We start from the raw sequence: 14,717 nt of genomic DNA, 5'->3' as shown, positions 1-14,717 counted from the left end.
AACTAACCTTTCTTTATCAGTAGAGAGAGTTTGACAAAATTCACGAGGGGAAAAACAAAAAGAAAAAGAAAGAGGCACATTGAAAAATTGCATGAGTGATTCGTAAGCATAATAAATAACACAAAATTATTTACTAGGACAAACAACAATTACATTCAGACGGCTTCTTTCCCCATTTAGGCAAGTCCGAACATATCTTGTCACGGCGAATGTCTGGTGAAGCGGTTTTAAGATCGTCCGTAGTAAGAGAATGTGTTTCTCGAGTAAATGGGATTAAACTACTCACACTAAACAACACTTCCATCGCACTCTATTTAAACAATTTCTTCAATCTTGATCGCTTACCAGAAGAAGAACTCGATCCATCTACTGATTCAGTAGTTGCACTACTAGCTTCAGCACTACCTGACTTTGAGCTCCTCTTTTTATAATGCCCACCGCCATTGCCAGATGATCCAGAATTGCTGTTAACTCCATGCGCTTTTGCATACATTTGCTGCTGTTGTTCAACTTGCTGCTGGAAGGACGAAACTTGCCCAAACTGGCTTTCCTGTTGTGGCGGCTGTGCAAAACCAGTTCCTCTCATTGTGGGAACCTGCTGACTTGAACTTTGCTGGCGAGGAATGGATCTGGGTATACCTCCATCGTTGTACAAGTAATTTGGTATATCGTCACTCTTTAGCGACTCCTTCACTATATTCAAATCCAACGCCTCCAAAGTCTTGTTTTTACTTAAATTTTGCAACCCAATGAGAAAGTCTCTTGGACGTAAGATCAGCTCTGATCCAATATAAAATTCCTTATTCAATGAATTTGACAATTCATAAATGGAACGAATTTCATTATATGTGATTCCACCAGCAACGTAGCAGAATATACGTTGTTTCTGCTTGTGACTGCCACTTCCGTATCTAGACAGATTTGCTGCCGATGCTCCAGACTGTGATGCCCAACTGGCTTTAATCCTGGGGTTTCTTAAAGTACCACTCAGATGTAAATCATTCTTGGCTGACCCCTTTGGCTCAGTAGTTACGACCTCGTCGTCTAAAGGAATGTCACGGAAATATGGAAACCATTCTCTGTCCAATGAATACTTGGCAACGTTTTGCATAATGGTTTTGATTCCGGGTATGTATCTACTAGTGTTGTAAGTTCCTTCATTGTTTATCGTATGGAAATACTGCTTTCCAAATGCTTTATCCTTGATTTCGGTTTTAAACAATTGAAATCCCAATTTATCAACATTATTAAAACATCTCTCCATTAATCCCGTAATATGACGATCATCAACACCGATAAATTTAATCAACTTTTCAAAATCGGCTCGAATCAATCCACCTCTATAATAAGCGTAAATCAAAATCAACCTCATTTTATCATTTATATGCAAATCATCTCTTGCTAAAAGGACAATTAAATCATCGTGTAGGTGCTTGTTTCTCTCACCTTCAAAACTTACACCATCAGCACAACAAGTTTGCTCAAAATCAGCAGCAAACTCTGCCAATTTCCTCAGCGCATTTATATCAAGACATTTGTCAATAAGCGACTTGTGTAGAGTCAACTGCTTCCTCTCTTCATCAAACCCCTTCAAATGAGCAACAATATACATCAAGTCGGATGATGTATTTGCCTTGGACCGATCAATCATTAATGGGTTATTTTTTATCAATTCAGTTATTTTATTGACAATCAATTCTGAACTTTCAATAATATGCAAATGTCGTAAATTGATCCAATCTTCGTCATTTTCATTGTCTAAAGTGGATTCAACATCCTTGACTTCACCTTTTTCATTTTCGCTCTGATACCTGAAAACGCCATCTCTTTCCAAACTTTCTACTATATCCATCGCCATCGCTTGATAAGTGAATTCATGCAACAATGGAGCAAATAGATCAATAGTACGGTCGGTAATTAACAAGATTGACCTGGTTTTAGCCGATACTTCTGGCGTAGGGTAGTTTTGATTGCTACGACAGTATTCGTCCATTTGCATTTGAAATTCATTAGCAATCAATTCGGGTAATCGCTGTGCATCGTAATTGGCATCCATTGGTCGATAAAACCGGATAAAGGGATACTCTTCCATAGATATCATCACATTTAACAAACACTTGGCAACAAGCTTAATCTGTGGCATAACGAAATCTAATACATTTTGGTTGTAATAAATGGGCATGGAGTTGGGAGTTTTGTCATCAGCTAAAAACACCCTAGTTTCAACCGCATTGTACTCAAAGTTAATACGTCCAATATAGGCCAAATAATCAACAACACTAGGATTGGCAAGAAATTTATTGTTGAAAAACTTTGTTGCTTTAGGGTCAACATCTTCATCTTGATAGGCAAATAATGTCATCCCCTTTTTGTAGCGTTTGGTAGTTACATCAGCCATTATACACTTCATGTTGTAGATGGACTGTTCAACCATGTATATGGCAGTCATGTAGGTGTTTTTCCTTCGTTCGGAATCAATAAGTTCCACTGATGCCACTATTCGTAACAATTGTTCCTTGGTGAATGTCTTATATAGTATGGTTTCCGCCTTTTTATCAATCACCAAGTTGTAGATCTCCTTTGGTTGTTGGATACCTTTGATCTTGTTGTATATGTAATCATGTTGGATATTTAGAAGCGAGTTGGGGTCTTTGTTTTTGGACATGATGGTAATAGCAAATGTGGGAAATGAGGGGGAAAGAGTTTTCGCGAGTAGCTGTGACTTGATACTCGTTATAGCTTGCTGTCGGGGTGTGGTATTCTAAATATGTATCCCTCTTTTGGTTAACAAAGGTGTTGTATAACTGTGAAGTGGTTTATATGATTTGGTGATATTAGATTGGTATAAATGTGTGTTGAAAAATTGTGATTTTTTGATTGTTTTGATTGTTGTTGTTGTGTGCCTGAGTGTCAATTGAAATCTTTTTCCTAATTGGGAACAAAAATTGAAACAATAGACGAGGTATAACCGAAGGCAATCACCCCCAACAGTAGAGATCTAGTACTATTACTTTTGGTTAGTGTTTTTTGATAAAACCGTCAGATAATTGACTTAGAAGTCAAGCTACACGCTCAGTTACAATAGACACCATAGTACTATTCAAATTGTGAAAAATTTTTTAAACTTTTTCAGGTACCACAATTTCGTTTTGACGCTTAGGTCTTTATTTGTAAGGGAAACAGTCAATAGCTCATCATCAGACGTAGTTGAGGTGAGTGATATTAGCATCATTCTTGATAATTTGAATCCATCTATGCTCCTAACTGTATTTGGATATGGATTGAGCCCAGAAGCGGGGTTACTTTTAGTGTCGTTTTTGATAATTTCACGACATTGCCGTGATTGCAAAACACCTCAAAGTAGTGTATCATCTATTCTATATACAACTACATCCATTCTTATAAAAGGCGTCTGTATCATGACATAGCCAAGAAAATGCCTAGAAATATGCTTACCACAGTGATCCATATGCTCAATTTCCCGCTATCATTCTTGCGCCCGATCCTCACCACTTGCAAAGCTGGAGCATTTCCCAGTGAGCTAGAAGATATCTGGGTGGAACCTTGAGATGAGCTTGCCGTAACACCAGTTACAAATATAGAGCCAGATCTAATCAAAGCTCCACTCAATCTAGCTGGGATATCCAAGGCAACGGTTTCACTTCCATTGACTGTTACTTGGGAATAGGACAACGTGATTGCTTCAGTAGTGACATTGCCGACATTGGCATACGTCATTGGCGTTGCAAATGGAATCGTACCTGATTCAATGTATGCAATTGAGGATATATTCTTATCAGCTGGCGCAACCGATGAATAATTATACGCTGGTAGCACATCGCTTTCTTGTAAATGAAGTAGCTCAGATTGATCAACGTCAAGGAACTTGTTGCTGTTTGCTAATGCCACTTGTTTCCCATCGTTGTCAACAACGAGATAAATGTGTTTTAAAAATGGCAACCCCAAAGAATTGAAACCAGCATAATCATTCCTCAAAAAGGTCAAATAACATGCCTTTTTCCCGTTTTCAAATTGCAAGTTATAACCATTGTATACTGCATCGACTAAAAACTCAAGCAACGGTATTTGGACCGTAACCGAACCAATAACGAAATCAATTGTTGCATTTCCATTGGAAGTCAAAGTGTCACATTCAACTAACCATCTATTAGCTTCTGAGCTATAAAACGCATTGGTCTGGATCGCCAAGTTTATAATGACATTAAGTGGCAAGTATGAGTATAATATTCTTGAGTCAAGCAAAACAGGCAACACTTCGTCTTCATCTGACTTAATCGAAACACTTTCTCCAGTGTCTACCCGTTCAATTTTTACATTATCAACATTGACTATAGGTAGAATCAAATTGGCTAAATCACCATTGGCTGAATCTTGACTCGAGTTGTATCGTACACCAGTATGAGGTATCATATCTACCGAATACAAGTCCCCGACATAGTATTTTCGATTTACAACACCAGGTATCAACTGGGCAATGGATTCGTTGCCCGTTGAAGCCGAATTACTAAACCAAAGCGAGTAACTTTGTGACTTGATGATGCTTTGTTGCACCAATCGAGACAAAAACCCATTGCCCTTTGGGTAACTTGCCAAACCTAATCCACCAACAAATACATTTGTGTCATTAACATTGACAAAGGTGAAATTTGACATTTGAAAATTGTAGCCCAGAGTCAAGTTGAAATTGAAATTATCCGTAGCAAATTGTCCCTTAGCGTGTATTTGGTTCATATAGGGAATAATGTACGAGTCACCATTGTATATTGAAGCATCACCGACACCCAGTGGCGCTGGCATGGTTTCTGAACTGGTATATAACCCCCGTTTTGCGCAATTGGTTGTAAATAATGGACTGTCAGTGACTGACGAAGGTATGCTGGAAGCGCTCAGATATTGATTCAAAATACTGCTTCGTGATTCATAAATCTCAGAACACTCTTTATATTTATCCTCATTCATGACCCACACTTCTGGCTGGATCAAGTCTAATCGAAGTCCAATACCTTGCGAGTCCGAGTTGTCCGAGTCGTTATTTTGTTGCAGATTGTCACCAAATTGGAAACGTGCATTATAATAAGAATCATCTGAACCCACGGTGAAAACCAACTTAAATACATCTTGGTCATTTGGATTTTCAGTAGATTGAGATGAGGCAATAGTGGTGGTCAGGTTCGATGATATGGACCGTATCTGTGTAGCCTGTGTGGGTGTTGGCCGTACTATCGAAAATTGTACAATATCATCATCTTCATTTGAATCACGTTGTTGTATAGCCCGAGTAAATGATGAGCTGTAAATAGTTGTCGGGTGTTGTAGGCTAGGACGCGTGTCACTCGGTGACGGTGGTGGCGACGGCCGCAGTAACGATAGTAACAGTAGGAACGTTATAAGTGCAATGGGTATCAATGATTGTTTATACATTGATGTGTCTGATTCCGCGAAGAGTAGCCCAAACAAACGAAGTCCCTAAATAAGTCTTTGCGTTGTTTAATAGCTTCTATACTTGAGTAGTAAATAGTGAGTAGGAATTACAAAATGAGTTGATGTTGTTGGTGAATGATGATGAAGAAGATGATGATGACAAATTATTATTTATTGTAAAAATATTCTGAATTTGGTCTTGGCTTATTTTCAAAAGATTTAGTTGAAGAAAGATGATGTAGTTTTAAACACGATATGTCAACTGAATCATTAAATCTATACGCGGCAATTTTCAATCAATAGTTTGATATCGCTGCCAGGCCTCGGAGTATAACTCAAATGATTGAATCTCAGTCACTCGTAAAAGTTTCTTCAGATCCTTCGTATAACTACGACATCTGCTTATATGCAGGGTCTCTGGTCTGTCGCGTATTTTGAATAAATTTCTGGGATTACGTCATTCTTAAGCTCCAAAAAAGGTTTTAGAAAATGCAAATGTCAGACTGGACTTCACGGTGTATCTCGAGAGAGGTACATGATTGATTTATGGAATAGATTGGGAGTACCCCTTTTCTTTAGCTTAATAAAGGTTGTGGCAGAAACAACAAAATTGGCGATGTTAGACTCCTCTTGCTTGTAATGAATAACCTATGCTGTCTTCAAAATCACGCATTTACTCCCTTCATGCTTTTGGCACACCTTCGCAGCTACCACTTATATACATATAGAGCTCTGCTTGGTTTTTGAGAGTGCACGTAAAAACAAATATTGTATTATTAACAGCCTGAGAATAAGTAAACTTTTTCTCAATTTGGCTGCGAATTTATATAATCTACACAATATATGCTTGTCATATTCGTCGAAGTATTTATGTTTAGAGTCTATCCTTACTCTTTAAAATTCTGTTAGTCTTCTACTTCAAGTAGATTACTTTGTAGAGGACCAGTTCTCAAGTTAAATCCCACATTTATTACATGTAGTCTAAATACACATTTAACCTACTAATTTCTGCAATTACAGCTTCTTGTTTAATTGCAAATCAACTGAACAAACATTTATACCTTTTGGATTAAATAGCTTACTAATCAAATCAATGTTGCTTAAGCAATCCTTAACATCAGTAAATCGGTTCAATGAATAATGTAAAATGACCACCAACTTCACCGTCACCAGTCTTGGACGGTCAAATATTTCTCTAATTAGGTGGTCATATTTCAACAAGTTGTCAATCAGTGATTTGAAATCACACAATGTAATATTAACGCGATAATGTTGAAATATAGCTACATGAATTGCATCATTTCCATTTTTCTGTAGCTCACTAATCTTATGACCCTCTGCACCAGCTTCATCCTCATCTTCGTCGTCTATTAGTATGGAGTACTCACCTTGTCTATATATTTGATGTTGCATTGTGAAGGCTAACTCAGGGTATAGCCTCAATTGCTTGATTGTGGATAAAGGTAAGCAGTCATATATCTGGATAAGTACTTCATCGGGTAGATCTAGGAAGAGTGTGCGTTGTCTCTCTGTTGACAGTTTCTCCATAAAGAGAGGCTTCATTAAAGGCTCGTGCTCTATCATTTAATGCACTGTAATAATTCTGCGATCTCGGTTATTCAATACTGTGGTTTTATTATCTCAGTAGGTGTAATACGGAGACGCTAGCACAGGAGGTTATTTGCTTAATCGAAAGAGCGCTGGAGACACCGACTTGGTTGTGGCACACGTATGTATGTATCGGTGGTGATGAAATTGATTAATAAGAAAGTTAGACTTTGTCCCAGATCGCGTTCAATTGTATGGAGAAAATGGTATGACAACAATTTCGCACATTTTCATGACAGTTCCGCGTCGCAAATTTGCGTTTACGACACTGGAAATTTGTGCATACAGTTTAGATGATAATAGATTCAGTCATCACGCCCACTGAGCCGTTTGGACCTAAATTCTTTCCATTCTTGCCTCGTTGCAATATGACTAGAGATTAGATGGCCATTCTTGTGAACTGCTAAAAAAGAAAATTCACTTCAAGATGTTGGAAATCAGCAAGTCTTCTTTTAACCACTCAATGCGGAGAGTCAATAAGAGTCTCGACATCAAACGCTATTTCTAAATATAAGTCACTACTCCAACACCAATGCGAACATCCATCGCTGTGGTCTTTCGTTCGTTTCTTTACCAACGGTGAATCCATGAAAACAAAAAACAGAAAACAAAAATTGAACAGAGAGAAAAAAAAAAGAGGAAAAATCAAAACTGCAATCATTGCTTCAAGAATTCATATCATTACAAGAAGATAGGCACACCCTGTTCACATCATACAACCAGACAGACTAATCCAATGCTTCCATTGTATCTTTTAACAGCTGCAAAAAACCAACCTATCCTCGTTGAATTGAAAACAGGAGAGACGTACAATGGAAACTTAACCAACTGCGATTCATGGATGAATCTAACATTACATGATGTAATTCAAACCAATGCCGATGGCGATGAATTTGCCAAGATTTCCGAAATATACATCAAAGGGATGCATATTAAGTATTTACGTATACCTGATCAAATCATGGATCATGTCAAGGAACAAAATATGTACCATCAACACCATCATGGACAGGATAATAGAAATAGATTTGTCAAGAGAAGAGACGGGGGTGTAGGAAGAGATCATAGAGATAACCGAGATGCCAGCGGAAGAAACGGTGGTAGGAATAATAGAGATGGTGGCAATGGAAGTGGAAGAGGCAGAGGACAAGGAGGAAATAGACCCAATAGTAATCGTCGAGCTAACCAGTAATGTCAATATACGTAATGATGTGTGATATATTTGTAAAAATCAGGCTTGAGGAGCAATGGGCGGAATAGGTCTTTCACGTTACCTTCTCTTTAGTGACATGCAAGAGATCTGTTGGATACAAGTCGAAACCTCTACTTCTCAGCATGTTTCTTCTGACTTGCATCATTGTAACATGTCCGCAGTTTGGCCTCATCTCTTTAAGTGAGTTTGTTTGGGCAAGTCTTTGTTTACACAATACGACTTGATATACTCATACAAGTTCTTTAGTCGATTTGTGTAAAACCTTAAAAACAAACACAATCGATCCTACATTTAAATTGAAAATATCAAAAAAAAAGGAAAAACCACCACTTTCATGTGTCATTACTAATATAGTCTACCCTAACCATAGTAAAGCTACCTCAATGTCTCACATATTTGTCAACCACTCAACTACACTCTCCACTTTTGAATCAACTTCACTTGAGCCAACATTTAAGGATCTACCACCACTCGAATCAACCACTAGAGCACTCAGCATCTTTGGTGAAAACTTCAATAATTATGAGCCACTGAAAAAGCGCCACCAACATCACCATAACCATAACCATAGACGAGCACAAGCACGGTCACGGGATCGCACTCGCCCTACATCGTCCGCTTCCAGTCTCAAAAGTAAAGTGTTACCAACAAGAACAATCTCACGAGGTTTATTCAAAGGGTATAATGATATCCGTCGCTTTAACTGCTTTTCAGAGGAGTGTAATCTTAACATTGATGCATTTCGAAATTGTGCATATTGTCGGCATATCCCTTATATTCCATCCCCGTTAAAAGATGTGGAGCTTAATCCACCCAAAAGGGGCAGAGAATACAGTGATGATAAAGATATTGACCGGTGTGGCAACAACAAATTTGACGACGATGATGAGTATGATGCATTTAATGACTATCTTTGCCAATGGAAAAGCATTGAGCAACAAAATATCAACAAGATCAAGGTGCCTCAAGGAGTAGGCTTTATTGCGCCCCGGGAAAGGTCGACTAACAAGCAACAATTTACGTCGCATCCATCGAGAGCCATTTCAAACACCTTAAGCACACGGCAAAACACATCAGTTGCAAATAAACAACGCAACTGCTCACACGAGCAACATCCAACTAAAGTATTCAATGCTCTCTGTAATAGCAACAAGGATGAAAAGAATTGCAAGTCGTATGGTATGATTGATCTTTTGAAATGCACCGACTTTCAGTTTAAGCAAAGGTTTGCGGATATGAAAAACCAGGGGAAACAAATGGCAAAAGCACGTTCAATCTCAGCTCCATCGTTTAATCTCTAATTAATTCACATGACTTATTTTATATTTGGCAATGTCCAACTCTGTAAGTCTGGTCTATATTTATCTTCATTAATCAATCCATTCAAGTTTCGATATCCACTATTCTTTTCATCTTTTTCAACCTGCGATTCGTAGAACTCCTTCAACTTCAAATTACATCCATACGGATTGTCAGGATTATCAAAAATGTCATCAATGCATTGGTTAGGCGAGTAATCTAAAAGTGGATATAATGCTGGATCCCAATTACTTTCTAGGATCTTGGTGTACAAGGAGTTGATAATTGGGTCCATGGCGATATGTCGATTGATCCCTGACACAAAGTTACCATTTGCTATGTTACCAATTTGACCATTCAGGCTCGGCAGATGAGTCGACATGGCCAGGGAGACGTCAGATGACTGGCCCACCAATTTGATCAAATCTTGGTCATTCAAGCTTGAAATGTCGCCTATCGGTTTCCCATCAAGAGAAACGTTTGATGATGCCGACAGTTGGGGCGAGCTTGCTTGATTTAATGCCGCACGGTGGTTACGTGGCAAGGGCGAGGGCGGCCTATCACTAGGGGTCGATTGTGGGGTAGGTGGCGTTGGAACACGCTTTGGTGAACCTTGGTTTTCATCGAGATTAGCTTCCCCGAATATATTGCTGATACCATTAAAGACATTCTTCCGTTCAAACTGAGGTACATTGAAAGTGGTACTTCGCTTTTTGTTTTGATGGAGACCCTCGCGCAATGCAGTTGACGACACTACACTGCTGTTATTGTCTTGAATTTGCAACTGGGTGTGGAAATCAAAGTTTTCAGGTAATTCTGAAAGTCCAATAGTCAAGTTCAATATTGAATTGACTTTTGAGTCATCAAGCAAGTATTTTAAATTAACTGGCTCCTCAAAGTTTAAGTATTCGGCCAAGTTCACTTCTAATCGTCCTAGGTTAATTACAATCTGTTCATCACCTCCTTGTTTATCATCGTGAACATAATATACCCTCAACGATAAATACTTGTTGGCAATCAACAAATTCTTCCGACTCTTTAAACTAAACTTCAAGTTACAAGTAAGTTTGTAATTAAAGTTACATTTGAAATTATGCAATTTTTTCAATGATGTGGTTGTGGAGACATTGCCTGTGGTGCTTTTGGCTTGAGCAACTTCTTTGTGGATAGTTTTCGCCGCCTTTGTATCAAGCTTGTTTAGAAAAGATTTTGCAGGGTTGGAAGCAAACGAGTTTCCATTTGAGGTCGAGTTTGACGAAGATGACGTATCCTTGGATGGCGCTCGAGATCCATTCGGGTGTTTATGCAAGTGTTTCTTTTTGGAATCACGAATAGCGACTTCTATATAGCAAGCTCCATTGATTTGTGGCACATTAGTAAGCTCATTTATCGTTAGCTCAAGGGCAAATTTTGGTTTCGACGATGAAAACATGGCTGCTAGTGTTTTATCTCTGGCCAGTTGGTGGTGGTGGTGGTCACTCGGTAACTTTTTCTTTTGCTCAATTGCTGGTTGAAGTAGAAATGGTAGCGTATGATATCAAAGACTCTTCTTTATCAGCCACTGGCTACTTGCACCGGTTGTTTTTAAGCATTGCAAAAGTCTTGTCAATGACTCATGGAGCTACGATGTAATGGGTAATACTTTTTGGATCAATTTAACCTTTGGTGGTTGTATTAACGTTTATATTTCACCATGTTTAAAATATAATGGATATAGGGCATGCAGTGAAAACCCTCCAACTCTCGGAAACGGTGAGATCTATAGCGATACATACTACATTGGCGCTTGCTTTATGAAAGATACAGTTACGCTGATTGTACAAAATAGATGTATTTGTAGATCCCACGGCAGTTGTGACAAGAATGATTAAAATTTTGTGTAATGTTTATAATCAGCGCAGATTGTGACGATTTTCTTTTCCACGAGTCAAAACTCTTTACCAGTTCTTTTACCAATGGACAAGTCACTATTCAACAGTATGTACATTTTGCAAACCGAACCAAACTCCAAGTGATAAATACTGATCTATTATGGACAAGAAATACGAGTCGAGATCATCACATGTACATCACTAGATCGACTACAACAGATCCAAGCTGAGTTCCAACGTATCGTAGATGCACAAGCACCAGGCACAAGCTACTCAAAGAAATTAGAGAGTGAGAATATCAATTCGATATTCAAACTTGTTCAGTCGAAGCAAAACCAACTAAGTAGAGTCAATTTTAAATTTATTGGAAAACCACAACCGCCAACACATGCCAATAATTCTAGGCTTGATTCAGATGCATTTTCCCAATTCACTTCCAATTCAATAAATGTTTGCGACAAAGAGTACCAATTAAATTCCGATGATCATGTTTACATTTCAAAATTTGCTAATAGTTTCATTTCACTCAAATCACGTTCCATAAATTTGCAAAATGGAAATGAGTGCATCTGCTATTTACAATCAGCTGGTCCTGTATTTATACAAAATGCCAGCAATTGCATCTTTATTATATCGTGTCATCAAGTTAGACTTCACCAAATCCGGGATTCGATAGTCATTGTTGAAGATCGAGACAGAAGTGGCAATCCCATCATAATTGAAAATTGCTCTCGATTATGCATCAATGAGGTTGATGTGGATGATTTTAATCACCCTAGCAAGGCTAGTAAGAGTCCCAATTATGATACTTTGCTGGATGAACAAGTCAAGAGGATCAAGCAGGAGATTAGAGGTACTACTTTATCCAATTTAAAGACTTCTTTGTCCGACTTTATTTGTAAAGAACTGCAGCTGTGGTAGGTCTCTTCTAGTGTTATGAAGGTGTATGTAATATATAGATTACTCAATGGTGGGTAAATTAGATGTGACGCATTATCAAACTTTTGCGACACTCAAAACAACACTGAGCGAAATTCACCAAAAGACAATTGACACCAGAGATTCAAGTACAGCATCATTTATCTCAATACACAACATGGACCTTTTGTTGTCATTATTTGGATCATGCCTTCCGTGTTTCCCATCTATATCGACGCCCACAATAAAAATTAACAATGCCAGCTATAAAATTATTAGACTACTTGGCGAAGGGGGGTTTTCATATGTTTACTTGGTACATCTGACATCACAAGCACCATACGCATTGAAACAAATCAATTGTCCCTATGGAACCCAAGATGAAACGTATAAAAACGCCATGAGAGAAATCAAAAACTATCATCGATTTGCTAATTCCAAAACACCCTATATCATTCAATCTATCGATGAGTCAATTGTAACTAGTCCTGATGGTGTAAGACATATTTACATATTATTACCATACTTTACCAAATCAGTACAAGATATATTGACTGAAAATGTGCTTAATGGTACCAAAATGGACGAAATGGAGATCCTCAAGATTTTCATTGGTGTATGTCGTGGACTAAAGGTTATGCACAATCACAAACTGGTAACCCGAAATACGGCTAGGCTTGATGAAGATGACAATGAGGAAGAAGCGCTTTTACATACAGAGGAGGAGGAGGATGAGCAAGTTGCAGGAGCAGCAGCAACAGGCAGTGACTCGACCGAAATGGAGGAATTGGTTCCCTATGCTCACCACGATATCAAGCCAGCAAATGTCATGATTTCGGCAGAAGGGTTACCTGTTTTGGTTGACTTAGGGTCATGCTCAAGGGCAAGGTACAACATTCGTACTCGACAGCAAGCACTAGCATTGACAAATTTCGCCCAGGAGCATTGTACGTTGCCGTATCGAGCACCAGAACTATTAGACGTTGCCACTGGCTCAGAAATAACCGAAGCTACCGATATTTGGTCATTGGGATGTTTGTTGTACAGTTGTTGTTTTGGGTATTCGCCGTTTGAGAAATTGGAGATGGATCAAGGTGCAAATTTGCACGTGGCTATTGGCCAGGGAAGGTATCAGATACCGAAGGGTAATAATGGATATAGTAATGATTTAATGGAGTTGATAAAGAAATGTTTACAAGTTGATCCTAAAAAGAGGCCAACGGCAGATATACTACTTGATGACGGGTTAAATATTACGAACCATTCTTCATATTGAGAGAGAGACACTGGTATTAGCTAGTTGAAGGATTCCTTGCGTGCAAGTGAGTTACAGAAATACTTAAATAAAAGTTGTGCTTAAGGTATACGAAGATGAGACGTGAAACATAGGTTTAGATTATTACAAAATTTTAGAGTCGAAGAACTCAGTGTAAGTAATTCCTAAAGGAAGAAAATGACGAAAAAGAGAAGAATTGCTTTGGATGTATTGTTGACACATTAAGTGTAGTTTCTCTCTTTGATTCTTTCCTGATACTCTTCTTCTACTTCTTCTTCTTCTTTCCCTTTTCTGTACTCTGTATCGAGAATTTTTCAATCATTACAACTGTAATGTTTGCAAAAATACCTCTTGTGATGAGAAGTTTATTATTTCAATATTTGTAAGTATTTGATTTTTGAATCCCATGTAATGTTTCTTTTAAACATCAAAACGGGTTTTGATTGTAAAGGAATACACAAAATAAATTAGTTTTTTGTTTATTTCTTACTTAGAATTGAAGAAGGAATTGATGTTTTCTATACAAATTCAAATTAAATTTTGCTTGATGTTCGTTATATTGGTTGGTAGGTTATGATATATTAACTTGAAGTTACTTTCAATGTTAATTTTGTCTTGGAGATTTGTAATTTCTTTCCTTGTTTTCATGAAGAGCTCCTGGCCTAAACTATTGACTTCATGATTAGCTAAGGTTTTTTTTTTTTTGGACAATTGTTGTACTGAATCTTCCTCACTTTGTGACCGAGGTATCAGTGTTTGTTGATGTAACCTAGTTTTGGAAATTGTTATAAATTTGCAGAGTGCAGCAAAGTGCAAAGTGTTGTTGAAAATTGGATGGATTTGAGAAAGTCCATTTATCACTTCACTACTATTTGTATATTATCATATTTATAAATAAAAGGTTAGATTGATCTGTTAGTTTCGATTGATAAATCACCTCTCATTTTTATCTACACATACAACGTTTTAGTGTTAATAAAAGTTCAACAAAAAGAGGTAGCGCAAAGCGATCCAAAAGAAATATGCGGTTTTAAAATCTTTACGTGTCACAATGAACACGCAGTAACAACAATACATACCATCCAACCAC

At 37.9% G+C, this 14,717-nt stretch overlaps 6 protein-coding genes and 1 pseudogene across 7 annotated transcripts; 3 read left to right on the top strand and 4 right to left on the bottom strand. All coding sequences in view use genetic code 12, as the record gives it.

Annotated features, from left to right (window-relative positions):
- Window positions 1-310: 310 nt before the first annotated feature.
- SEC1 (Sec1p) lies at window positions 311-2,665 on the bottom strand (the record flags this gene model as incomplete). The annotated part of the gene is made up of 1 exon (XM_051818209.1): window positions 311-2,665. One exon carries the CDS (start codon window positions 2,663-2,665, stop codon window positions 311-313), a length of 2,355 nt encoding a protein of 784 aa, XP_051673631.1.
- A 752-nt stretch (window positions 2,666-3,417) lies between these two features.
- Window positions 3,418-5,442, bottom strand: YPS7 (putative aspartic endopeptidase; the record flags this gene model as incomplete). The annotated part of the gene is made up of 1 exon (XM_051818208.1): window positions 3,418-5,442. One exon carries the CDS (start codon window positions 5,440-5,442, stop codon window positions 3,418-3,420), a length of 2,025 nt encoding a protein of 674 aa, XP_051673630.1.
- A 1,014-nt stretch (window positions 5,443-6,456) lies between these two features.
- Window positions 6,457-6,855, bottom strand: CANMA_000815 (uncharacterized protein; the record flags this gene model as incomplete). The annotated part of the gene is made up of 1 exon (XM_051818207.1): window positions 6,457-6,855. The coding sequence occupies one exon, from the start codon at window positions 6,853-6,855 to the stop codon at window positions 6,457-6,459; it is 399 nt and encodes a 132-aa protein (XP_051673629.1).
- A 931-nt stretch (window positions 6,856-7,786) lies between these two features.
- On the top strand, window positions 7,787-8,242 carry CANMA_000814 (U6 snRNA complex subunit; the record flags this gene model as incomplete). Its single annotated transcript, XM_051818206.1, has 1 exon — window positions 7,787-8,242. One exon carries the CDS (start codon window positions 7,787-7,789, stop codon window positions 8,240-8,242), a length of 456 nt encoding a protein of 151 aa, XP_051673628.1.
- Window positions 8,243-8,646: 404 nt separating this feature from the next.
- Window positions 8,647-9,564, top strand: CANMA_000813 (uncharacterized protein; the record flags this gene model as incomplete). The annotated part of the gene is made up of 1 exon (XM_051818205.1): window positions 8,647-9,564. The coding sequence occupies one exon, from the start codon at window positions 8,647-8,649 to the stop codon at window positions 9,562-9,564; it is 918 nt and encodes a 305-aa protein (XP_051673627.1).
- Window positions 9,565-9,578: 14 nt separating this feature from the next.
- CANMA_000812 (uncharacterized protein) lies at window positions 9,579-10,994 on the bottom strand (the record flags this gene model as incomplete). Its single annotated transcript, XM_051818204.1, has 1 exon — window positions 9,579-10,994. The coding sequence occupies one exon, from the start codon at window positions 10,992-10,994 to the stop codon at window positions 9,579-9,581; it is 1,416 nt and encodes a 471-aa protein (XP_051673626.1).
- A 523-nt stretch (window positions 10,995-11,517) lies between these two features.
- On the top strand, window positions 11,518-13,627 carry CANMA_000811 (annotated as a pseudogene). The gene is made up of 3 exons: window positions 11,518-11,539; window positions 11,639-12,350; window positions 12,631-13,627. Coding segments are annotated over exons 1-3 (1,731 nt in total).
- Window positions 13,628-14,717: the final 1,090 nt, after the last annotated feature.

The sequence above is a fragment of the Candida margitis genome (assembly GCF_024628925.1).
Source record: "Candida margitis strain CBS 14175 chromosome Unknown scaffold8, whole genome shotgun sequence".
Classification (NCBI taxonomy): domain Eukaryota; kingdom Fungi; phylum Ascomycota; class Pichiomycetes; order Serinales; family Debaryomycetaceae; genus Lodderomyces; species Lodderomyces margitis.
Note: the sequence above shows the minus strand (reverse complement) of the source record. Positions and strands in the feature narration are given on the sequence as shown.